Source organism: Anabrus simplex, chromosome X, assembly GCF_040414725.1.
Source record: "Anabrus simplex isolate iqAnaSimp1 chromosome X, ASM4041472v1, whole genome shotgun sequence".
Taxonomy (NCBI): Eukaryota; Metazoa; Arthropoda; class Insecta; order Orthoptera; family Tettigoniidae; genus Anabrus; species Anabrus simplex.
In genome coordinates this window covers 160,408,161-160,435,218 of record NC_090279.1, presented here as the reverse complement: position 1 = coordinate 160,435,218, position 27,058 = coordinate 160,408,161, and the positions used below count along the sequence as shown (strand labels likewise).

The following is a 27,058-nucleotide window of genomic DNA, read 5'->3' as shown; positions in this document are numbered from 1 at the left end:
TGAACCACGGAACCCAGCGATGAGAGGTCGATGTGCTGCCGTCTGAACTGCGGAGGCTTGCAGTAAAAGGAACCATTCTAAATCCTTTCATTATAAAATATTCTTGTTAGAACATTTTCTCACTATGAAATGTATCATTCACATTTCAGGAGAAAGGACTCGGGTAGTTGCCACTTTCACTTAATAGAAAATGGACACACATATTCAACCAATAGTTCCTTTGTACGGAAATTAAAAGGATGAAGAGTTCATATAAAAGAGCCATTGATTTAACTCTGACTTCAGTTTTTTCAGAATGTACTCCATGATGGTTGGTTCCTTTCTGATTAAAACTGTCCAATCGATCATTTCATCTCGTTAATCCCTCTGACGAGGTTGCCGTCTGAAACTGCATCTAGTTGTAAAAACTCGCTACAAAGATTCATCTCCCTATATTTCTGACCCAGTAGAGAAACAGAACAAGGGTTGGACACACACATTAAATAATATAGTATAGATAAGCCTAAGTCATCATACATTAGTGCATATTTACTAGACGTCTACTGGGTCAATTTGAACAAATTTGATGTTTGAAAGCTCTCTTGCTAAGTGAATTCCAAAATCATCTAAAAAATCTACCAGAAAAGTTGAAAATTTACTAAAGCCTTCCTGTTCAAGTTATTGAGTTAGGACTGTCTTAATTTGATTCCCCATCCCAGAAAACTAAAGATATTTTGTGTCAAAACAAAATCCGTAATCTTTACCACATACATTTTTTCAAGTATCTGGAATCGGTAATGGCTGATATGAAGAGAGCTGCTAAAGGTATTCCCTCTGTTATCAGTTGACTGCAGAACCGAGCATTATCATGGCATCGCATTTTATGCAGTATGAACATGAAATATTAGGAGGATTATTCAGTCTTTGGTAACTATGAATTACTATTGAGCTGTGTTTAGAGGAAGATGCACTTTGTATATGTTTTAGTTTCAAGTGCTGTGGCAGCTACATGAAAATTTATAGCCTGTTTCCAGTCATTTAACTGGGTCAGGAACGGAATGAATGAATGAATGAATGAAGCCCCCATCTAGCGGCAAGAATAGGAATTGTGCTGGCTGCCAAAGCCTGTCGCACTCCTCTGGGGCAATGATTAATGACTGACAGATGAAATGAAATGATATTGGAGTGTGTTGCTGAAATGAAAGATGACAGAGAAAACCAGAGTACCCAGAGAAAAACCTGTCCCACCTCTGCTTTTTCCAGTGCAAACGTTGCATGGAATGACTGGAACCCAGTGGTGAGAAACTGGCATGGTGCCACCTGAGCCACGGAGGCTTCGTGCCAGCTACGTATTATTCTTAAAAAATAATGTCTATCCTTTGTATTATGGTTCTGCTGAGAATCCACATACCAAGAGAGATATAAATAATGCATGCTATGTATGAATAAAATGCCAGAAGCCTTAATACATTTTATTCTTAAACTAGCAAGTGTACCCATGCTTCGCTACAGTATTCTACATTGTATACGAATATCTCCATAAATTACTGTAAAGGCAGTGAGTAAGATTATATTAAATTGCATCTACAAACGGACTTCACCATCAGACGCCTCGTTCAGTGTTCTACATGGTTGGTCCTATGACATTTTCTCGTATCTCCTATATTTATGGGTTAGATTCAGTCGGTCATTGAATGGGATGAAATTTGGTACAGTTTTCACATGCTACTTTATTTTTTTGATACTCATGTGACACTGGAATCATAAATTTGGCAAACATATGGCCACTGGTCATGTCAATGTGCGTGCCCAATGTCATGATTGCATTTTTCCTATAAGTGTGCCAAATGATGACATATACGTACAAAAAGTACAAAATTAACTTGAACTTGAGAAGTGCAGTTCTATTTAACGTATAACGGATAGAGATACGAAAGAAAGTCATAGGCCCAAAGTTGTAGATCTCTCCAAATTGAAAGGCAATTGTGCTTTCTCTTTTGTGATACGGCTTACCGTTTAGCCACCAATTATTCCGAAACGAAGGTTTGCACCGTCGTTAAAATTGTATCCATATTCCCATATTTTCCGGGCCCAAAAGTTATACATTTGCATAGCTTGGAATATTTCCTCAAAGAGAGTGTGTCCAGGTTTCGGGATTAGCACTCGCACACATACGGAGTAATTAAGGAAGAATGTAACACAGTTGAGAAAGTTGAAATTAATAGAAAATAGGATTATACTTGAGGACAGCCAGATAGGACAAATATGTAAATACCAAGTGGATGTATTGGAAAATCGAATGTCCCTCAAACTATGATGGTATGAGTTATGGATACAAGAAAGCAGAAAGACAGGAGAAATTTAGGCACAGGGATTCTTAGGTAAACAGATAAGAAGATGACTAATGGTGTTATTACTTAAGCTATTCGAGGACGGTTATAATCTCCAACGATATTCTGCCAATATCCCGCAGAATGTCCGATTGATGTCTCTCTTGCTTTCTACCCAAGGAACAACCACGAATTTAAAGGAATGATGACAAAAATGGCAATACGTTACTTCCCTGTTGGCAAGCAGTCAGAGACGTTGCCATGGTAACGTGTAGGCTCGTTGTCGGTCTGTCGATCACTCAATACAGAGCATGATACCTGCAGAAAATAGTAATTTTCTGTCATTTGGAGAGTAATGTACAGTGGCGTATGCTGTGATCAAGAAGTGGGCTACAACTACACTAAGATTACTCCTTTTCGATAGTAGGTTTAGTGAACGTCAAGCCTCAAGTGTTTTGAGCCACCAGAGTAGCCTGCTGTGCTGTTACTGCTCTGGCCTCTGCCACTGCCAATACTCAACACCTGATCACTGGAAATAGTAGCTTCGGGTCTAACAAAATGGATAGAATGTTTGCCATTGGTCCGATGGCCCCGGTTCAATTCTCGGAATCAACTTCCTCATACTCTTAATTCCCCTGGCTTCGGAACTGTGTGTTTATGACGTCTTCACCATTCATTTCATCTTCATTGGGTCACCACCAAGCCTCTCCGGATGCTATCCATCACATTATTATTATTGTTATTATTAAATGAACACGTGGAATTTTACAGCGTTACAAGCGGTCGTACACGCGTTTACTGGTTTATTAGCTTTCTCGGCAGATCAGTGGTGGTCTCTGACCCATGATCACAGGTTTGATTCCATACAACAATAGCAGTGGCGATTTGATGGACCAAAGCTTTGCATACCTATCCCCTTGGTCCCCTCACCGATCTGATACACAGCAGCAAGCCGCGCGAGGTGAGAGGGACGTACCACCAGGGCTGCAATGTCGGTCTCCGATGCCTTGCACTCACAAATACGAGCAACGTTTTTTCTCATTGCTTTCAAGTTTTGTAAATGGAACAATGCGTCAACACCTGATCACTGGAAATGGTAGCTTCGGATTTAACAAATTAAAGTCCGGCTTTATGGCTAAATGGATAGAAAGTTTGCGATTGGTCCGATGGTGCTTTAAGATTTCCATTGTCTCGGTTGATGTTTCGGCTTCACCGATAGCCTTGGTAGCCCTCAGTATACGCCACTGGTAAGGTAAATTATGAATATAACAAAAGTTGTTTATAAAGAAGAGGCGTTTCACATACAGAACACGGAGTTTACAGAAAATCAATAGTATACGAGAAAATGGAGGAAAACCGTTATGGTTTTCCTATAAACCCCCTGTCTATTCAAAAAAATTTTAATGATGTGCATATCAAAACCTTCCCCGGGGTGAGTATACACTAAATATGACGTTTGGTTGAGATCTATTCAGCCGTTTCGCCGTGATGGTGGAACAGACAAACAGACACAAAAAATAAAAACCACCTGTTCGGTCTCGAGTTGACCTAAAACGGATAAATATCTGAAAAATTGGCAAAGCAAACAAAATTACAGACAGCGGACCTCCTACAACTTCATTTATATAGATAATATCTATCCTTTTTATTATGGACCAACTGAGAATCCACATACTAAGAACATTGTATATAAAGAGATATAAATAATGCATGCTATGTATGAATAAAATGCCAAAAAGCCATAAAATCTTTTAAATTAGAGTGTCAGCCTCTGGATCACAAGATCACATGTTCAAACCCGCCAAGGTAGTTGGATTTGCAAAGGTTGGAAAGAAGTCTTTTTAACATTTCTTGTCATACAATGTTAGTATGTAAAAGATCTCTGGTGACAAATTTGGCTTTTATCCAACAAAATTAATGAAAACTCTGCCATAGATTGCCCAAGAGAGATCCAATTTTAGTCAGCCTTTGGTGGAGTACAATGGAACATCAAAATTGATGCGCATGCAGCCTAAATGGGGTCAAATCAAAATGCTTGCACATGGCAGCTGAGGCCATATGATTATTGTTATCAAAATTAAACACTGGAAAAATGAAAGGGGAAAAGAAAAGCTTGAGAGAGGACCCATATTTGTTTTTGTTTTACGAAAACTGCCAACGTCTTTTCCTAGAGCTGGTTGTATTTTTTCATGCACCCGGCTAAGAATCGTACATTAATACTGATTTCTAGAGCTCTACCAGGCTGATTTTCTGATTTTAATAATATTTATGTTAAGCTCCAGTGGCTCAGTGGATTTAAACCCTCAAATGGTGCGGTCTCAGAACAGCCCACCACCAAAATGATAGAGAAAACCTAAACGATGTTGACGATATTGAGCGGGACCTTTTTTTACCAGATTCACCGGAACAGAAAACTAGAGATATTTTTGTCAAAATGTATTCTGTAGACTTTACTGCATACTTTGAATATATCTCAAATCAATGATAATGGCTGAAATAATGAAATCTTCTAAAAGAGTTTGCTACTTGTGTCACATGGCAGCAAAACCAAACGTCATGAATGCCATAACATCAGATAATTGTAATGTGACACCACATGATTACGACGAAACTTGATGTACTAGGAGCATTACACAGTCAGTATGGTCTAGTTGCTTAAAGGAGGATACAATAGCATGTGTTTTAGTTTAAAGAGGTACGGAACATTAAAATGGCCAAAAAGTTCATAAAAATAAAAAATGTAATGGAAAGGAGCACGAAAGGGGATACACTTATTTTAACCTTAGAAAAATCTACAGCAACTTGCACATTTTTCATTTTCAGTTAAAGAAATTACCAAGAACCTTTTTTCCTACAGCCTGTTTCATTTTTTCATGCAATGGGCTATAGCCCTCCTGGTGGCTGTGATCATTAAGGCATCAAGTCTATATGGTCTGACTCCGTGGTTAACCGGTTCAACTTTTGTTAGTCGAAAAATTTTCACCATCAGAATGTTCACCAGCAGGGTAGGAGAGGTGGTGGTATACAATTTCTAATCAGTAAATTGTGTGCCAAAAGCCTGCATTCAAGTCCAAACCTCTCCACAGTGTTTTTACGGAGTAAAGGTATATCATACAATAGAGGGAAATTTAATTGATCCACCTTTTTTTTAAAAAAAATTCCCTCTATTGTATGTTATCTCCTTTCAATACAGACCAGATATGAAGTTTTTAATGTTGAGTAAAGGTATATGACACTGTTGATGGTCATTCGTCCATCAGATAGGGACATAAAGCTTTGAGCAGATGATCCCTTGGTGTTATTTGAAAGGAGTAGGCTATATGTCAACACCGGGTTTCACCCTCTTTCTAACTCATTATCATCATCATCATCATACATCCTGATGCACAGGTCACCCATGGGTGTCAAATAGAAAGACCTGCACCAGGTGAGCAGAACATGTCCTCGAACACTCCCGGCTCTACAAGCCATATAATCAGTAGGCTAAGTATGCAATGGGCTTTATTGCTTGTATTCTATGAAGAAAAATATTTAAAACGTAATTTTTATTTTATCCATAAAAGAGTACCTTCCCATTTTAGACAGATATGTTAGAAATATCATCAAACTGTTACAGCGAACACTGTTATCTTGCAACCGAAAATGCACTGTAATATTTGCCCTACAGCGTAGAAATGCATGGTTAGGATGCACGGAACAACAGGATATTATCAGAGTGATGGATTTATTGAACACTATACAGTCTATATCAGCACATTTTATTAAAAAATTTAACCGTATCTGGCTTCCGGAATATTTGTTCCATCCTCAGTAGATACATTAAAATTATTTTTAAAATGTAAAATTCACATGATTTTGTCATCCAAATATTGATGATGTCACTGTAATCAAAAACAGAAAATGTGCTGATATAGGCTGTATTGTGTTCAATAAATTGTACCAAACCATCAGCACTGTGAAAAAAAACTTTTATCTTATCAAGATCATTTTGGCAAAGTGATGGATGTCACTACATTCCATCTGAAGGATCAACAGGATTAGGGTACATGATCTTGAATACCAAATATGTAACTAATTAATTTCATACTTTGATATTTAATAAATACCAAAATAAAATCCTAGATGAATAAGTAAAATATACAATTCCTTATGGATGTAAGATGATTATTGAGGTCAGTATCTATCCACTTTGGCATGGAATGATTTGTGCACTGATTTAAAAAAATAATTGCACAGCGTTCTTCTTACAAGCTAAAAGTTAATAACTAAGATTAACTCAAAAAGGAAGTAGATTATGATAACGAGTCAACATGCCAGTAGCATATTAAGGTCAATTATATACTAAATTAAAATAAATCAAAATCAGATTAAAACACAGACAAAAGCTTCTAAAGCATTTAAGTGCCAACTTCATACACGTTCATTTACTCTGTAGCTGCACTCGACACTGAACAGAAACTTTATCTATAAATCATTGTCAATATCTCAACAATCTACAGTTCGCGCAACTTTTAGTGATACCTGGTTTTACAGGGGTGAGGAGTAAGGAGAGAGCTTTCCCGGTTCCAGTAATACTGCTAACTGAATGGAAATGAAATCTGAATTGAATCGATAGTATGAACGATTGATATGAATTGTCTAAACCTTTATTATCTTAGCATGAATTCTCTGAAATATCACTTCCACAATCACTTTCACAATCGTCACTGCTATCTGCAGTACTATTAATTCTCATACATATCACTTTCAAAATCGTCACTGCTATCTGCAGTACTATTAATTACAATCTTGTCCATGGCTATTTCCATGACACCGTCGTGCCTCCAGTATTCCTCTTCCAGTTCTTTCAACTTTCTGCAAGACCCCTCCCAATCTGCGGCAGATACTAAATGGAATGCCCCGATGGTCAGTCATCATAAGTTAACTGCTGACATGTCTCCCGTATTGCATCATTTGAATTCGCGTTGTACTTTTTCCCATGCCAATTCAATGGCATTCAGAACACAGCTGTATGGGGGAAGACGAAGTAGGACGTGACCTGTTTCACCAGCATGACGTCAACAGCATAAATTTTATTAGGAGGCCTGTTTTCCTCACTTGTTCAATCCTATATATTTTGGCTTTGCTGTGCAAACAACAACAGTACTGGCAGGTAAAGTATACGCCAGATGTCTCACGGCAATGCATAATCGATTCATAGTTGGTGTTTCAAAGGTTGCCAATATGATTCTCGAAGATAACCGAGGTCTACCGATTCTGCACTAGGGAGCCCAGGTATCACTAAAAATTGTGCGTGTTAGGATTCAATATTAAAATATATACACATCATAAAGTGAATAAAAAAAGGACTGCTTTAAACAATTTGACACCACTTGAAAAACATAATTTATACTGACACTTTCATCATAATTTGTTTAGTAAAGTTAATAAACTGGCAAATGCTATCAAGCACTGCAGAAATCAATTAAAAACATGATTTTTCACATGAATTTATCATTACACACATAAAATTTTGCAGAATGAAAAACATACACAGGAAAGCATAATAAAGAATTTAACGCAATAAAGGGAGGAAATACAGAAAACTTATCTGGTAGTCTTAAAGAATTTTCATCTTCACTTATTACCAGTAAAATTCTGTGAATAAAGTAGCCTATCCCATTGGAAGAAAACAAAATGACAGGCTGAAAAATTAACTCTTCCAGGTTTTCATCATAAATAGGTCAATGATGAAATGAAAAAAGTACATTAACATGTTCGACTTAAGACACCAACTATGAACCGAGTTACTGATTCATAAGCACTATAAGTCTTTAAAGTACATACACTACAATAAATGGACAAAGCCACATGCTGTTTAAAATAGTGTGCAACAAATTGCATGAATTTTTAAAAAGTTTAAAATGTGATCCCTCTGGGAAATCCAAATATTAACAGCAAATGATCTTTTGAAGCACGAGGAAGTTCTTTGAGATAATGTTCTATGTCAAACTAATAGGAACATAACAATGCAAAATTTCCCTAGAAATGTGATGCAGGAAAATGAGAGTCTGTCAAGAGTTAAGTTACATGATCACTCCAGACCCAAAGATTTATGATTCTCCCACAACCATTCCACATAAGAATTTAACTTTGAATCATTTGGTTTCACATCTTTCCACTCTTTAACACAAAATACACGATATGAATCGTCACCATATTTACCAATTCCATGAAGTTCTCTCGGATATGTCCAGTCTTTAGTCAAGTATTCATGTGTGAACCTTTTAATCAGAGTAGCTCTTTTCCAATGAAGTCCCAAGGGTTTCATCAAAAGAGCTACATCATTAACATCAGCAGCAAGCAAAGCCTGTGGAGTTGCCCACATTTCAAGAAATGTCCAGATAAGAGGCACAGCAACTTCACAACTTGTCTTATTGAGGAAAATTGTTGCTATCAATAATTGCCAAGGATCATGGTACAATGTCTCTTGAATAAGATTAAAAGGTGATCGAGGTGGTGTCCATTTCACATGTCTACTTTTATGCACCCCAGGATTGTCAGTACCGGTAACCTCTGGCTGGATATTATTCATTTCAACATTCACAGAATTTGATATTTTTTCATTCTTCTCTTGCTCTTCCAAATTGTTCAATGATGGTGTACCCCCTCCCTCACAATGATTCGTAACTATATCATCTTGCCCAGAAGTTCCATCAGTAGTACCACTCACATTTTCATTAACATTTTCCCCACCACCATCTAGATGGGATGTTTCACCCTCAAATTCGGATTCTTTCATTAGAGTAGGTAAAAGTGCAGGTGTGCATACAAGATTTTCAACTTCTCCACCAATCCAGTCAACACCTTTTTTATCACGAAACTCTTGACTGTCATTAACTTTCTGTATCTTCCTCCTATGCAATACTTCATTCTCGGACACACGTTTGGTCTTCTGATAATGTGGAGGCTTTTCGTCCCCATTCTGTGCATCTGTAGCACCGGTACCTGTTGATTTTAAAGAATACTCGGATATACTCGCTCTCCTACGAACAGAAAAATTAAACTGGTTTATATTCAAAGGACTCTCTTCTTTTTCCAGAAAAGCGCGTAGTTCATTACGAGAACGAAATTTCTTTCCAGCAGGACTGTATATGTAAACGTCAAATTTTCCGGCCGAAGCACCCGTTTTACGTTGGACCACTCGACGGACCCATCCTTCCGGGAGATTAGCATCTTCCAGCAAACGTTCATGCTCAGAATCTGAAATGTTTTGTGATTGTGGCGTGGTCACAGCCATAATCGAATACAACATAAACAATCATTTACATTCAAATAAACAGATAACTTCCTTTCCTGTCGACTAATGTTGCCATCGCTGTATTAAGGTTATGTTCAGACTATTTCTATAGTTCAACTAATTGAACACCGCACCACACTTCCGACGAAATTAAAAGTTCTCACGTCACATACAGTAAAAGTAAACGAAACAGAAAAGAAATGGACTGTAAAACAGATTTCACCGCCTAATAAAAACGCAAAAAACAGACTTCAAAAATCATTCTTTCTTTGCCGAACAGAATGCACTAATATGCCTTATAAAAGCAAAGACAAATAAGAAATTGCTAGGCATATCTGTGAGGATATCTTTGGAAAATTACACAGACCGAAAATCCCAACCCGGGAATGTAAAAATTGTTCGATAATTATGGGGGGCATACTGTGATTTTGAGACTGGTATGATATACGATCATCACGTCGTACGATGTTGGTAAAGCATCACGATCATTTTGAAAGCTCGTGACAATGACAAACAGGACAATGTCGTTAATTCCAAAGAGAATGAAGCCTCACATACTGTACACGGGGCGAGTTTACAAGGTAACAAGCGGCTTTATCACAAGCAGCTCGTCAATTATAGCAAAAGCATCCGAAACGGCATATACAATATAATTACAACAAACTTTCATTATGCTTAGCTAATTTGCGTGATGCTTTTGGTTCTTTTTAAATACAATACAATATGGTATTTTTCGCAGCACTTTCCGCAGAGTGAACATATGCAAATGCAATTCTCGTTTGGTAAATGGAATTTCTTAACGCTATATAAATAATAATAAGAAATTGCGCACAAATGTGCATTCCATTTTAGAGTAATCCAATAAAGAAACTATTCTTTTACTGCATTCACTAAAAATGGTATCGATCACATCGTTTGTCACATAACACGCACACGCACTGCACAGATGGGTCATGAAAACCAGGTCGTACGCACAGTTTGTGATGGAAACCATATATGGCCAATCTGTTCAGAGCACTCCTTAATTCGTTGTTCGGCCCAGTCCATCTTCGATTAATCATTGCGTCCGTCCGGTAGAATTCCAAGTCAATTTCCACTCGTTTTCTTAGTCTAATATGAAGTAGTTCTTGTTCATGTCGTATGGAGGGTAATTGTAGTCTCATTCTTATGTCTTCCATAAGGAAGGTTTCTCTGGCTAGCTCATAAGCAAGTCTTGATTGTGACATTTTGGAAATACCTAAAATTCTTTTCAAGAATATAGCCTTGACATTCTCAATAACTCTAAGGTCAGATAAGGTTAGATGTTCCCAAATTATCTCCAAACCGTATGTCATGGCAGGTAGAACCTTTGCATAGAACAGCGTCATGGCTATATTTAGAGACAGTTTAGTGGGTTCCTTCATATCATGCATATTTCTGATGGCTGCCAATGACCTTTCTCTTACATCAATTCTAAAAGAAGTAGAAGAGGGCTGGAGCGTAATCCCCAAGTATTTGAATGAATTCACAACTTCCAGGGCTGTTTCACTACGTATTATCCTGTCGTTTGCTGCTATTCTCCCTCCTTTCCGGAAAATCATTTGGACTGTTTTCTTTCTGTTGATTATGAGGCTGTTCATGTCGGCAAACTCATCGAGCTTATCCATTACAGCTTGTAGGTCATCTCTGTTGTTCGATCCTATTGCTATGTCATCTGCATACTGGTACATCACAACCGATGTGTTGTGGTTGATATTTGTGATATCTGCTAAGGCTATGTTAAATAGTATCGGACTAAGGGAGTCTCCTTGCAATACCCCGTTGCTTTGTATAATGGCTGCTGAGGATGGTTTGCCATCTTGTATCGTGACCCTGTTGTAAGCAATTATGTTATTTATGGCTACATAAATAAGGGCCCCATACACGCACAGATTTCTGGAATACTTACCTGCACAGACTTGCCTCTGGGAGGTAAGTCGGAAGTATTAATATGCAGTTGCCCACACACGCTCAGACTAAACGATTATTTACCGAGGAGGTTGAATACGACGCGCTCAGCCGTTTCTGTTTAAGATTATTCACTTCGGATGGTTGAAAAATATATACGGATTGAAATTAATTAGATAGTCGGTATAGAAGATGAGTTGTTATTCGGACATAATGTTGCGCTCTGCACGAAGAAGACGCGCAAAAAATGATTTCAATTTTCATATTTGTAGGTTACCACGTTTATATTTATTGCCGCAACTCCGAGATAGCGCTTTCGTCGCAAAGTCTCCAGCTGAATTCAAGCAGCGCCAGAATGTCAGAGACTTGCCTGCAGACTTTTTATCGGCAGACTTATCGGCCATACACAGAGAGACATGTATGAAGAGACTGGTTTGCGCAGACTTACCTCCGACTAAGTCTGCGCTTGTATGGGGCCCTTTAACTTGTGGTGATATCCATGAATAGCTAGTCTTGTGATTGTGTCTCTTTGTTCTTCGTTAGCGTTTGTCCATGATCTGTCTTGCATTGCATCGGTACTGTAAAATTCTAAGTCGATGTCCATTCGTTTCCTTTGTCTAGCAGCTAGAAGTGCCCAGTAAGCGTCAGTAGATGGCAAGTTGAGCTTATATCTGATGTCCTCTATGAAGAAGGTCTCTCTTGCTAATTCATAGGCAAGTCTCGATGGTGCATACTTCCCTATTCGCAGGCAGTGCTTTATGAACCTTGCTTTCAACAATTCTCTCGAGGTTCTTGTACGTTAGATTTTCCTATATTAGTTCTATGCTATATGTCATTATTGGTGTTATTGTGGCGTCGAAAAGCGTCATAGCTGTATTCAGCGATAAGCGGTGAAGGTTCTTGAGTCCAGCTATGTTTTTAATAGCCGTTGTTGTCCTTCTACATGGTAGCTGAATAATTGACCCGTTGTTTGCAGGGTGATGCCTAGGTATTTAAAATTATTAACCACTTCTATCTCTTCGTTGTTCAATAATAGCGTGTCCTTTGGTGTGATGCTGTTCCCACTTTCCTGAATGTCATCTGTGCTGATTTCTTCGGGTTTATCTCGAAACCATTCTCCATTGCCCATTTTGCAAGGGCTTTTAATGTCGTCTGTAATCCCTCTTTGTTGGGGCCTGCTATGACCATATCGTCGGCGTACATCAGGAGGGTCGTCCCCATTGTATTTCGTAAACTAGCCCAGTGTACTCGATGCACTCGCTCCGTTAGATGCTTTTAAAAACGCTCCCGAAAAATTTGAACTGTCGGTGTCTTTACACGCCACTCGCGGGCTTTCGAGCGAGTTAGCTTATAAACTAGTCACGTGTACTCACAGTAGCTTGTGCACAAGTGGCTAACAGCATTGGTCTTGAAAGATGTCAGAGGAGCTGGTTCTAGTGGGTGTTGAAGTTGTAGATAAAGTGATTAAAAACCAGTTAATTAAACGACAAAACGCGAAACGGGAAGTGCTTAAGAGAACCGTGGATAGGAAGACGTACTGATTATGGTGCATCAAATACTTTACGGAAAGAGCTGAAGAACGAAGATCTTGCGGCTTAGAGAAATATTTTGAGAATTACAGGTAAACAGTTTGATGAAGTACTGGGAATGGTAGACGAAATGTTGTCAAAAGGGCGCACGACAGTGTGGACGGCAATTCCAGTAACTACAAAATTAGAAATAACTTTACGCTATGTAGCGGCTGGTGATTCATTTAAGTCACTGGAGTACCTGTTTCGAGTTCCAGAAACAACAATATCGAGGTTCCTACCCCATGTACTTACGATGATTTGTTGTGTTCTTCGACAATTCATTGAGGTAAGTGTAAATAATAATAATAATAATAATAATAATAATAATAATAATAATAATAATAATAATATATATATATATATATTCGTTTACGGCCATTAGAGACCACGTTAGATAACAATTACATGTTTCTGGAAGCCTTCCTCACAGCCCAGAACTTCAGCATCCTCTCTCTGGCAGCCTGTCTTCTTTCGTCCGTCCACCCACGGTTAAGTTTTGGTTCGTCATGGAATCCCTGAAATCTGTCGATCACTGACCTAAACTTTGTTCGGTTTGAGATGTCTTCCGAATTTAGTCCTACCTGTCTGAGATCCTTTCTCACCTCCCTGAACCATTTGTCCGACACTTTAGGTCTGCTGTCTAGTATTGTGAAAATCCTTTTCGTTAGTCTCTTCTCATCCATTCTAAATAAATGCCCATAGAATTTAAGTCTCCGTTTTCTCATGCACTCAGTTAGCCTTTCATTGTCTCGGTAAAGTTCTTCCCTTCCTCGCAGCCTATACTGTCCATCCACAATCTTTGGACCCATTATTTTGCGAAGGATCTTTCTTTCAAATTTCTCAGCTTCTCTCAGTCCCGCTTTTCCTGTCATTTGGAGGCACTCACTAGCATACAGACATTCCGTTTTAATCACTGTATTGTAGTGCCTTAGTTTAGCTCGTCTGGAGATGGTTTTCTTCTTGTATATAGGATATGTCCTACGAAAAGCCGCAGCCATTTTCTCCCGTCTGGTGTTGTTTGCTTCTCTTTCATTTGTTTTCAATTGCACTATTTCACCCAAATACTTAAAGCTATCAACTCTTTCTATTTTACCGTGTTCTGTCTTCAGGTACCGAGGGGCTGTTTTGATGTTTGTTATATATTTAGTTTTTTCGAAAGAAATCTGTAGTCCTGCTTTTTCTGCTTGTAGTTTTAGTACATTCAGCTGTTCTATTGCTGTGTCAGTATTCCTAGATAGCAGCGCAACGTCATCAGCAAAGGCAAGGCAATTAATCACGACACCACTTTTTGACCCTCCAATGTATACTTGGTTAAGTAATCCTTTTCTGTCCAGTTCTTTTTCCCACTCCCGGATAATCTTCTCCAACACACAGTTGAAAAGAATTGGTGACAATCCATCACCCTGCCTGACTCCTGTTTTAATTTCGAACTGTTTGGAGTTCTCTCCCATGAACTTAACTTTCGAATGTGTCCCAGTTAAAGTCTGCTTAATAATTGCTGTTGTTTTGGCGTCAATTCCAAATTCCACTAGTATATTGAATAGCACTTCCCTGTCGACTGAATCATACGCCTTTTTAAAGTCTACAAAAACGACTACCAGATCCTTTGAGAGATGATTCTCTAGTACACGTTTCAGACTCCAGATTTGATCAACGCACGATCTTCCCTTCCTAAATCCCGCTTGATACTCGCCTAGTTGATGATCCACTTGTTCCACAAGTCTCCTCTGTAGTGCTTTAGAGAGTGTCTTATAAGTTACAGATGTGATGGAAATGCCGCGGTAGTTGTTAGGATCTGCTCTATCTCCTTTTTTGTGTAGAGGATGAATGATAGCATTTTTCCAATCTTCAGGGATTACCTCCATTTCCCATATTTTTTCCATTTCTCGCCTTAAAATTGTTATTGCGATTTCTCCACCACTTTTCAGCATCTCTGCTGTGACAGAGTCTTCCCCTGCAGCTTTGTTGTTCTTTAAGTCTGTAATTATTTCACGGAGTTCTTTTTCGTCAGGGGGTATTGAGTTTTCATTCCGTTGCTTTGGATCCTCTTTTGGCCATTTATTTTTAGGTTTTTCACAGTTCAACAATTTCTCAAAATATTTAGCTAATATCTCACAATTTTCATTCTTATTCACTGCCAATTTTCCATCTTCCCTTCGAAATCCCATGGTAGATGGTTGATATCCATGTATGTGCTCTTTAAAGGTCCTATAAAAGATTCTAGTATTGTTCTTCTTAAATTCTGTGTCAATACTTCGAATTTCTTCAGATATTTGATTCCTTTTGGCTTGCCGGAGGATCTTTGCTGTCTGTTTGCGTACCTCCTTGTATGTCTCAAATTTATCTTCTGTTTTATCTGCGTACCATGCTTTATAGGCTGCAGCTCTCCTATCAATTGCTACATCACAGTCTGTAGTCCACCATCGGTGTCTGCGAGTTCGTCGCAATGGTGCAACATCCTTAGCTATATTAGCCATATTCTCTCGAATATCCTCACAAGTCTCCATTTTCCTCTCCCGCATACGTCTTTGAAAGTCGTTTCTGTTTTCTTGAAGTTTTTCATGGTTTACTTTTATTGACGCATTCGGAGAGAGTCTCTTCTTGTTTAGCGGTAACGGCTTGAATTTTATGCGGGTCAAGAAGTGATCAGAGTCAAGATTGGCTCCTTTCCGTACTACCACATTCATAATTTCTTTAGTGTTTCTCCTTGAAATTGCAACATGGTCCAGTTGATATTCACCTAGGTCTTTCCGTGGAGCGCACCACGTTTTCTTTTTCCTTGGCAGTCTTTTGAAGTACGTGGACATTAATTTAAGATCGAATGTCTCACATAAGTCAATAAGTCTCTTCCCATTCGTATTTGTTCTGGTGTGAGCTGGATAACCACCCACTATTTTCCGGAACTGACGTTCTTTCCCAACCTGCGCGTTGAAGTCACCCATCAGAATTTTGACATGATTGCTTGGCGTCTTTAGCAATTCATTCTCCAATTGATCCCAGAATATTTTCACCTTATCAGGATTGTTTCTGTTGTCTTCATTTATGGGGGCGTGTGCATTGAATAGTGTGTATCTCTTGTTTGCACATTTCAGTGTTAGAGTGGAGAGTCTATCAGAAGGAGAAGAGAAGTCCGTTACGGAGTCAATAACCCTTTTGTTTACACAAAATGCTGTGCCAAGTTGCTGCAGATTTCTTCCAATATTTCGTCCAGGTTTACCCTTAAAGATTCTATAATTTTCTGAATCAAACGTATTAATATCAGTAAAACGCGTCTCTTGCACTGCTAGTATTAGAATATTCTGATTTTCCATTTCATCCAAAGTCCGTTTTAATTTCCCCGTCCTAAGTAGAGTCTGTATGTTGATAGTTCCAAAATAGTGATGTTTCTTTGTCCTTAGATTTTGTTTTAGGTTAGTCGTGTTTGTCGTTAGTACGTCATCAGTCTGGCTACCAGATGGCTCCGACTCCATCTTGCATGTTGGTACAAGCTCCCCAGAATCCGAAGGCTTGTTTGCGCCGCCTGGTGCGACGGTGGATTTCCATTGCTGGGTACCACCTGGGGTAGTTTTCCTTGAAAGTGTTTCCATCATGCATAATGTTACCTCATGGTAATGCTTGGTGGGACAGATTACTCTGTCCGTAGTTAGAACTACGGTTGTTAGCCGTAGAGCCAGTTCTTCCGCCCTCTCAGCCGTTGGGAAATATCCTCATCCGCCATCGAGACCGTTGACTGCAGACCTAATAATAATAATAATAATAATAATAATAATAATAATAATAATAATAATAATAATAATAATAATAATAATAATAATAATAATTTATTAACAATTTATTTCATGAAATCTAATTACATAATTTGTGAAAACGACATCGCTGTTTGTAAGATGTCCTCTTCGTCGTTTGAAGAACCAGTTGCGGAAGCAATTGATTGAGGAGACGCGATTAGGGTAAAGTTGTGAAATTCTGGTTGGACTGACGCATTGTCCAATATGTGAAACTTAGCGCGAGTTATAGAATCTTGAATATCCGGCTGCAGCAAGATGGCTGTTCGCATTGGTAGCTGACGGAGTGCACTTGCTACTTACTTGCCGAACAGATCATATGGCTTATTCACAGCAGCTTTGTTTGCAATGTCGTCTAGCTTCTTGATTGCTTGGGATATCTCCCCATTGTCGGATTTACCAGTTTTTACATGTTTTCTAAACCTTTTTCTTGGCGGCTCATGTGGCTTAATAAATCCAGACGAGTGGGCCGTGTTTGTTGCGACAATGGAGTTGTTCGCGATGCCAGGCACAGCAGGGTCAATGGTGTCGCCTCCCTCTTTATCTTGTTCCGAATTTTCCTTCTTTTTGGTCCAAAAAAGGACAAAATAAGTACTTAAAAACATTATTTTCCTTTCAGGTACCAAAAACTGTTGAACATAGAAAAGAAATTGAAAAGTTATTCCTCCAGCTCTGAAGTTTCCCTAGATGCTGTGGGGCGATTGATGGTAAACACATTGTCATCAAGAGACCTCCCTGTTCTGGTTCATTATACTACAATTACAAGAAAACCTACAGTATCGTACTATTTGCCATGGTTGATGCAGATTATTGTTTCACGTATATTGAAGTAGGTGGAAATGGCCGAGCAAGTGACAATGCAGTATTTAGAGATAGTACTCTGAACATTGCAATGGAAAATAAAACCATTGGATTTCCTGATAACTTTGTTATAGTCGGGGACGATGCTTTCCCTCTAAGACCCGACCTTATGAAGCCTTTCAGTAAACATGGACTAAGTGATCAAGAAGAAATATTCAATTATCATCTTTCCCATGCCAGTAAAGTGTCAGAGAATGCTTTTGGCATACTTGCCTTGCGATTTAGACTATTTTCAAGACCAATTGAGTTGAAACCCGATACTATCGATAGAGTTGGGCTGCTTGCAGTTTGCATAACTGGCTGCGAAAGACTGCCCTAAGTCACTATATGTCACAACAAGCAGTGGACAGAGAAGATTGTAAGACAGGAGATGTAACACCTGGTGAATGGAGACAAAAATACAAACATCTTACATCCAGTGACGAGACTAGGCAGCAACAATGCAATCCAAATCGCTAAAGGGATCAGACAAGCGTACATGGCGTACTTCGCGGAAGAAAATACTCTACCGTAGCAATGGGGGAAACTTGGACTTAAACAGCCATAAATAATGTTTTAAAAAACTATTATGTATTAAATTAACAATACATTAAATTCATTTACCAAATCTGATATACTGCTTCTGGTTGTCACAACCTCACTCTAATAAGTAGCATCCTTAAAACAAGATAACTTTGGTACATAAATTTCATCTGTTCCACAGCCACTCTTTTTGCTTTTTTCAATATTTTGTAATTCCGTTCTGCTGACATCTTTAATGGACTTAATTTTTGACTTAAGCTGCTTCTCATCCACTTCGCCTAACAACTGATTTTCATTCAGCTGAGACATTAGTCGTTTAAAACTCGCATTCCTCAACGATTTGTTGCCGTAGTCTTTATTTTTAATGTTCCACAATGTAGGAAATTGTTTGTACACTTGTAAAAACAATGAAATGTTACTGGTGTTCCACTTCATAGTAGCCCCAAGTATCAAATTTTCTTAAATTATTATTAATAATTATAATATAATACATAAAATAATATATTAAATTACTAAATCCTTAAAGCCTCAAGTACGTATCAAATGTTCACAATAATACCTAACCTATGAAAACTCGTGGTTTCCACACCTCCAGCTAGTTGGCTAATGAGAAAATGTGTGTACTCGACTACTAGCGCACTCGCCGACTCGCCAGCTTTTTACAAGCCACTTGTTAGCTTGTAAACTCGCCCCGTGTACTTGAGGCTTAAGTTCTTATTCTTCTTACTCTTCGATATTGAGTGGGCTCGTTCCATATTTCGCCCATTAGGGTAGCCTTTATATCTTGGTATATTTTAAGTTAAGTTATAAATATAAATAAATTACACACTGGAATAATTACATTCTTCTCATAGAAGAGAATTAGTTCATGCTCAAAGAAAATGAATTTTGTCTTCGATATTGAGTGGACTCTTTCCATATTTCGCCAATTAGGGTACTAGAATAGGCTATTTATCTTGTTATATTTATTTATACAGAAAAGGGCACAATTTGCAGGGGTATAAACTACAAAGTTTTGTCAGAGAACACGGTCTCTTCGGGCACTCCAGTGCGTGGTAACGACCACAGAAACTTCTCACACCATCGACACACAGTCATGCTTCGGATCGTGAAATCTGGGTACAACCAAGACCGACTACAATATAATTATCAGACCGTAATATCGAAACGAAAATGGTGGGCATCGTGGGCGCAGCAGGTCCTGACTGATGAAGGTTAGGTAGCACGCAATGACTTCATTTCAACGATAAAGCACCACACATCCATACTTATAATAATAATAATAATAATAATAATAATAATAATAATAATAATAATAATAATAATAATATATTATATAATATTATATATTATATAATATATTATATTATATTATATTATAATATAATATATAATATATAATATATTATATTATAATATTATAATATATTATATTATAATATTATAATATATAATATATTATATAATATATATAATATATTATATTATATAATATTATTATTATTATTATTATTATTATTATTATTATTATTATTATTATTATTATTATTATTATTATTATTTACGTCCCACTAACTACTGTTCACGTTTTCGTAGATGCCAGAATTTGTCCCGCAGGAGTTCTTTTACGTACGTAAAACTACCGATACGAGACTGACGTATTTGAACACCTTCATTTCAAGATTAATGTCAAAACGTACTTAATTAGAAGAAAATAATCGAATTGATGTACATTAAAGATGATGATGATGATGATGATGATGTTTGTTGTTTAAAGGGGCCTAACATCGTACTTCGTCCACCCTGTACGTTAAAGAACACGTACCTAAAGGCCGGTCTTCACTGATTAACATTATTAACGACATGTTAAATATTTAAAGTGTTAAATGTTGACTGGTACACTACCAACATGTTAAATGTTAAATACTGTTTCATTTAACAATGTGTCCACACTTAATTAACATGTTAAACTTCACTTCCTTTTTTATATACAGGTACTTCATCATATCAATTTGTGGTAACACATTTAGGTGGTGTCTAGTATTTTCAGACAAGGACAATGGACGCACATTGTGCGGATTTGGTCTTTGTTATTGCCACTGTTGCTTTATGTTATGATATAGAAATGCAGTTTTATTAGGCACATTGCCGCCCCTCATCCTGCTCATTGCTTTAAAAGCAAACCAAATTGAAGTATAAACTTCGTCCGCTCCCGCTCCCGCTCCCGACTTCCAACTTTTCTGAACTTTTCGCCATTCTCGACTGTGCTGGGAGTGGGGTGACGCTAGTTTTTTCTTCGATGCACTCGCGGGAACAATTGTAGTTAATTTCGATTTCCTGGAAACTGACAGTTTACTTCGCTTTATCTATTCGTTTGATGAGACGTCCCACAAACAAGGCCTTTCAATGACATCATTAATCAAGTCTAGAGTAATCTCCTTGCTTCTTGTCCGGCCCCACGGTGTAGGGGGAAACGCGCCCGGCTGTCACCAGACGGCCCCAGGTTCGAGTCCCGACAGGATCAGGGGTTTTAAATGGTTAATGATTAATATCCCTGGCCTGGGGACTGGGTGTGAGTGTCTTTCTTGACGTTCCTTTCCTTACATTCAACCCTTTACACTTCCGCCATTTTTAAAAAAAGGAAGGTTCCTGACATATGGTGCAAATAGTGGCAAAAGATCTCTCTAGGTCGACGCCCGGAACAAATAGCGGAAAACACGCCAACATGTTAAAAGTGTTAACCTCAACATTCTGAGTTAACATGCAAAGTCAATTGGAAGACACAATCACAATATATATGTCAATTGTAACATGTTGGTGTTAAATGTTTATCAGTGGAGACCGGCCTTAAGAGGCTACTGAAGGTAAATACGCACATACACGTAGATATGTCACGTCAAATCACTTCCTTTAGCATCAGGCACATTATGAACAACACAACACTGATATACAGAAATATGCAAGTAAATAAATACCACACGCAATCGGCTTCTTTCTGACGAATAACTTTGCCTAAATAAATAGCAACAAGACTATTAAGCGAGAACAAGTAGAAAATAGAAAGTGATGGTATGTAAATAGCAGTTTACCTGGTAAGTTTATATGCTGTTGAGCTTAAGAACCTTGCGGATCTTCTGCTTCGCTCTTAACTCCTCAGTATTGCTCCTCTTAATCTGTTGAAAGTGATTCTTTTTAGCAATGCCCTTGGAGACATTTTTGTCATGCAGAAGTTCTGAGTAGTTTTTGACACAAATATTGTCCAGGACTTTAAAGCAATTCTTCAAAATTTTATTAATGGCATGCGACGCTTGCAGACTTAAGGTATTTTCAACCATTTGGATACCTAGTTTCTCTACAGCAGCCCTCTGCGTGTTTAATTTCAAAAATGTGGTTCATATTCAACACTGATAAGGGTTTGGGAAAGTCAATATTTGCAAATGAGGTGTCTACCTCGGTGGAAAATGGCGCACTAAAATACATTATTGTCAAGCACTAAATTGTAAATTAACAAGAAAATTTTCCTAGAATAGAATATTAAACAATTTACGCCAATAATTTTTTCTATTAAACACACACATCATCCTTAATAAATTTATATTGGTTACAAAATTCTACTTATATCTCCTGTACTTACAAACATAGCCAACTCATATACAGTATGTGAAATTACTTCTAATAATACTATACAACTGGTATAAGATTAAAATTAACATTGTATTGATTTACATGTATTTATTTTACCCATTTTGGAAACTAAGTGGCATAACGACCTGCTCAGTCTTAACCAGAGCCCCTTTTGCCACCACTTTTCAGAGTTCCTAAAGGGCCTACATTAACCTTCATATTATTTTCTTCAGCGCATTCTTGGACACTCTCAAGGTCCCTTTGTAATTCTGAACAATCCTCAATGGTATTTATTTCCCTATAAACAATTATGTCATCTGCATGCAATCTTATTTTCGATGTTATATTCCCTAAATCATTTGCGTACCTATGTTAAGAAAATTAACGGACCGATTATACTACCCTGTGCAACTCCCTTCCAAACTTTCTCTTCCTGTGATATATTATTTCCTACTTTGACTTTCTGAACCCTTGAATTTAGAAACGTTCTTACCCAACGTATAGCCCTTGCGTCCAATCGTATTCCCTCCAATTTCTTTAATAATATTCCATGTTCCACTCTCAAAGGCTTTGGAAAGATCTATGGTTATGCAATCTAACTGGCCTCCTGAATCCAACTGATCTGATATGTCCTGCTGAAATCCCACCAGTTGTGCTTCACAAGAAAATTTCTTTGTAAATCCATACTGGCTTCTCATGAACCAATTTTTATCATCACATATCCTTCTGATGTACTTTGCTATCAAACTATCCAGTATTTTACAAACTACACTGGTCAGGCTGATTGGTCTGTAGTTCTCTGGTTTCCTTTTATCACCCTTTCCTTTATAAATTAGTATTATTATAGATTCCTTCCATTCCTTTGGTATTACACTATTATTTACGACATAGTCAAAGAGAAATTTTAAATAAGGCACTATGTACCACCCCATTGTCTTTAATACATCCCCAGTAATTTTATCACTTCCTGCTGCTTTTCCTTGCTGAAGCAGTTGGATTTCTCTGAAAATAACTTCATTTGTGAATGAGAAGTTTCTTGTTTCCCTAAGTGTCTCTCCCTCTCTATCTTCTGTTACGGTTTCCAACTCCTGATTATCTTCTACTGAATATCTGAATTCCCTACTAAATAGATTTGCTTTTCCAGTATCTGTTAAATAGTGTTCACCCCCTTCTCCCACCATTGTAGGAATTTGGGTTCCTTTTTCTTTTTGATTCCTGATATATGAATACAGCTTTTTCCATTTCCCTTTGTGGTCATTACGTTCTTGAAGTATGCCATTCATATAATTCTCTTTTGCTTCCCTTTTCACTCTATTCAGTTCCCTCATTAGCTGTTTTCTAGTTTCTCTATTCTCCCTACCTTCTTTGATTTGCCTGTTTACTATTCTACACTTCCTTTTTTCTTATTTCCCTTGTATAATAAACAGGGTCTGAGGTCATTTTACCCTTCTTAATAGGCAAAAATCTCTTCTCTCCTTCCCAAATGATTCATTTAAATTTAGCCCAAAGTGTATCCACATTATTCTCTTCACTTATCCAACAACTGAATTGTGATTTAAGGCAAGTCCCACATTCATCAACTTTAGTTTTTCTGTATAATTCCGTGTCTTGTGTGACACTCTTATTAAGCATTTTTGGTACAAGTCCTACGTCCATTATTACAGCCTTATGGTCACGTATTCCTTCAACTACCTTAGTTTTATCAACAATTTCCCATGGTTTAACCAAGAATACATCTAGCAAGGTATTGAGACGAGTCAGTTCTTGTACTACTTGTGTAAATCCTCCCTCCCAAATTAACTTATTTGCCAGTTTCCGTTCATGGGCTTCACTTGCAGCTCCATTCCATTCAACGTCAGGCAAGTTTAGACCTACCCCAATTATTACCATATCATTATTGTTTTTATGGGTATAATCTATTATTTTCTCAAATATTTCCATGTCTCTTTCCTCTCTTCCAGGCCTATATGTTCCTATAATTCCCACCTCATTCATATTATCACAAACTAATCAAAAGTAAGGGATAGAAGGAGAGATGAAGGATGCTTCAGTCCACCTCTGTTTAACCTAGTGAAGTGCGTATAAAGTTCCATATTATCGCAATCAACACTTCAATAAATGCACGTTGCTAAAGAGAAGAAACAGAGACTTGGAAGGATCAGCTGGATTAGGGACACAAGTTTGTAGGAGGTATTAGTTCAGCCCGCGGGACAACAAATTTGTAATGATACAAGTAAGTGGAAATTACTCCAATCTTACTTGGAGAGCGTCTCAGAGGCGAGATGTGTTCATTGCGATGTCCAGGAATTCACCATCCCGTCCAAAGAAGTACATTTACGTTTATAACTTAATTAAGATTATTACACGCAGTTTTTATTTCTGAAATAGCTACTTGTATTCATATTGTCAATGTAAATTGGCACGTGATCTCCTTTTCGTGAAGAAAGTTAATCATAATCCGTTATCACCCGCAGCACAATAAACGCGCAAGTAAATGTAACATGTTAAGAAAACTAACCGTTCGCTCGGCAAGAATCTTGTCCAGATCCTATCCTAACCGTCCAAACCAATAGTGTTTCCTCGCGGGGAACAATAATCACCACCACCAGTTATGAAAGCATAGTTCCTGAGTACATAGGTTGGCAGAACTGAGCACTGCTGGAGAACATCCTTTCCGAAAAGGCCGCGAGTGAGTAAACAAACGACAGTCGTTACGCGTCTGTGAAAGTCTTGGCAAACGGTTTGAACTAATGATCAAAGTTAAATTCATTCATGACGTTGAGAACATCTACTGTTAGTTCCACTTGTGTCTCAGCATTCATGTTTTTTACTGGGAAGAGACCAATGACATACTTGTACTCCGAATGTAAGCATAGACACATAGAAACCTGCACAGTGGTGGCTGCCTCAGAGTCAGACCCATTTTCAGCAATCCCTATTATTTTTCCTGCTTTATATGTCAGCTTGGCATTAACTTAAATTTCATCTATTACGACTGTAACAACTTCATCCTCATCATTCAAAAGTTTAAATTTCTCCATTAGGAAACATTCTTGGGAGGATCCAATACCACAACCTTTTGGGCATATTCTACTTACTAATTGACGAAGATATACATGATGAGGTAGAGTTATAAGGTTAGTTTTACAAATGGACTGAAAGGATCCTGGATGTGAGTAAGAAACAGTGGCAGCCCATATAAGAAGCTCTGACGAATACTGTTCATGACTTATTACAGATAATTCCAACTGTTCTAGAGCAAATTTAATTTTTCTACGTGTTACGTGGAAACATATTCATCACTGTAATTTTAAAGATGACTCACCAAATTGTGCAGCTTACTCCACCTATTATACGTCAGGTCACTGTTTCCTTCACACTGCAGTATCCACTTCTCAGTAGGCACACACAGATTATTATACAATACTTTTACAACTAAGGAACTCAATACTTTGAAACACACTTTCATTGATGGTACATCGTTAAATTTACAATCACCATCTATCTTAATAACAAGAACACTATTTTCACTCATAATTACTGTGAACGGAGCCACCAGTTTGCTGCCAAGAATTTTTCTGAAATTTTCAAAAGATGGTTTAAATCCTGATCACACCACTCAGCAAAATTCTTCTCTTCCTGTTGTAATCGTTCTTCTGGATTTCTCCTATCTTTGGGGAGCCTAATTTTATGGTAAGAAAATTGATTTCGGAAAACTGTAGGAACGGGATCAGGAGTTCATTTAGGAATGTTACAAGGGATACGAATAGGCTCACCAAGTTATATCTTTGTGGTTAATACTAGTTCAGTGAATTAGGCCCTTAACGAAACAATGTGCTGGCCCCGACGAGATAATAACGCGTAAAGTGAGAAAAGTTGCCATAGGATACGGTACCGTACGTAAGATTTCTTTTGTCAGTGAAAAATAACGGACCGAGCTCGATAGCTGCAGTCGCTTAAGTGCAACCGGTATCCAGTAATCGGGAGATAGTGGGTTCGAGCCCCACTGTCGGCAGCCCTGAAGATGGTTTTCCGTGGTTTCCCATTTTCACACCAGGCAAATGCCGGGGCTGTACCTGAATTAATGCCACGGCCGCTTCCTTCCACTTCCTAGGCCTTTCCTCTCCCATCGTCGCCATAATACATATCTGTGTCGGTGCGACGTAAAACAAAATAGCAAAAAAAGCACCTACCTCTTTCAGTTAGTACCTGAATGCCTCCAATTTGCATCCTCTGGTACGAAGCCAAACCGGCATTCAGGTCTGGTTATTTTCCTTCTGATGACATTGAACTTTGCTAAGTCAACATGTAAAAGTGATATGCAAAATAATTTTATGTGGGCAATTTGGTGAGAAATATGTGCTAAATATACATAATATGGATTAATGAAAATAAGCCCTGCAGATGGAACTCACTCCAATCCCATAGAGCAGATATTGACAAAAGTCAGTAAATCTGAAATAAGCTCTTAAAAGCTAACAGGTAACTGTACTCTAATCATCATCATCATGTAATTGTCATCGGGGTTGATGCTGACTGATACAGGGGAGATACAATCCTGTTAAAACCGATGCTCTCACGTCATGTCATCCAAGGGTGGACACATGGAGCAGTTCTGGAGGAAGGGACTTCGAACGCCAACACTAGTGGGTATGAAAATTTGCAGAAGGAGGGGAAACGGATAACCCAAAAATATAATTAAACCTACACATAGAATGTTCTTCTGGATACCAAAAAGTAAATGTTAATTAGTAAATAAATATGGTTTATTTGCACGTAGGCGTGTTAGACCTAGTGGTAAATTTCACGTAAAATAATAATTAAAACTCCTCAGACACCAGGTGTTGGCATATTGATGTGAGGCCACCTAGGATGCCCGTGTGTCACTTTGGACATTCCATTTTACTCCGCCATCTCGTAATAGTGAACCAACGCTCTAGGGTGACTTATGGCTGAGTGTTTAATTAATTTTATCGGGTAGACTCCAAATGTTCCGCAGCATATATTTTACATGGCGCCATCTTACGATATGGTGTACCGAGGAATTACTTTTGCAGACTTCAGAAATCCGGTGCTGTATTCAATATGTGAGTGTGTCTGGGCAAAGCCGGGGCAGATTTAAGAAGCGAGTCGCAGTTACCCAATTTGCGACGATCAGCACTGGAATAACCCCTGAAACAA

The 27,058-nt window shown here is 38.1% G+C and overlaps 1 protein-coding gene across 1 annotated transcript; it reads right to left on the bottom strand.

Annotated features, from left to right (window-relative positions):
• Positions 1-7,478: 7,478 nt before the first annotated feature.
• Positions 7,479-9,878, bottom strand: LOC136886397 (methyl-CpG-binding domain protein 4-like). Its single transcript, XM_067159172.2, has one exon. The coding sequence runs from the start codon at positions 9,601-9,603 to the stop codon at positions 8,383-8,385; it is 1,221 nt and encodes a 406-aa protein (XP_067015273.2). The 5' UTR covers positions 9,604-9,878; the 3' UTR covers positions 7,479-8,382.
• Positions 9,879-27,058: the final 17,180 nt, after the last annotated feature.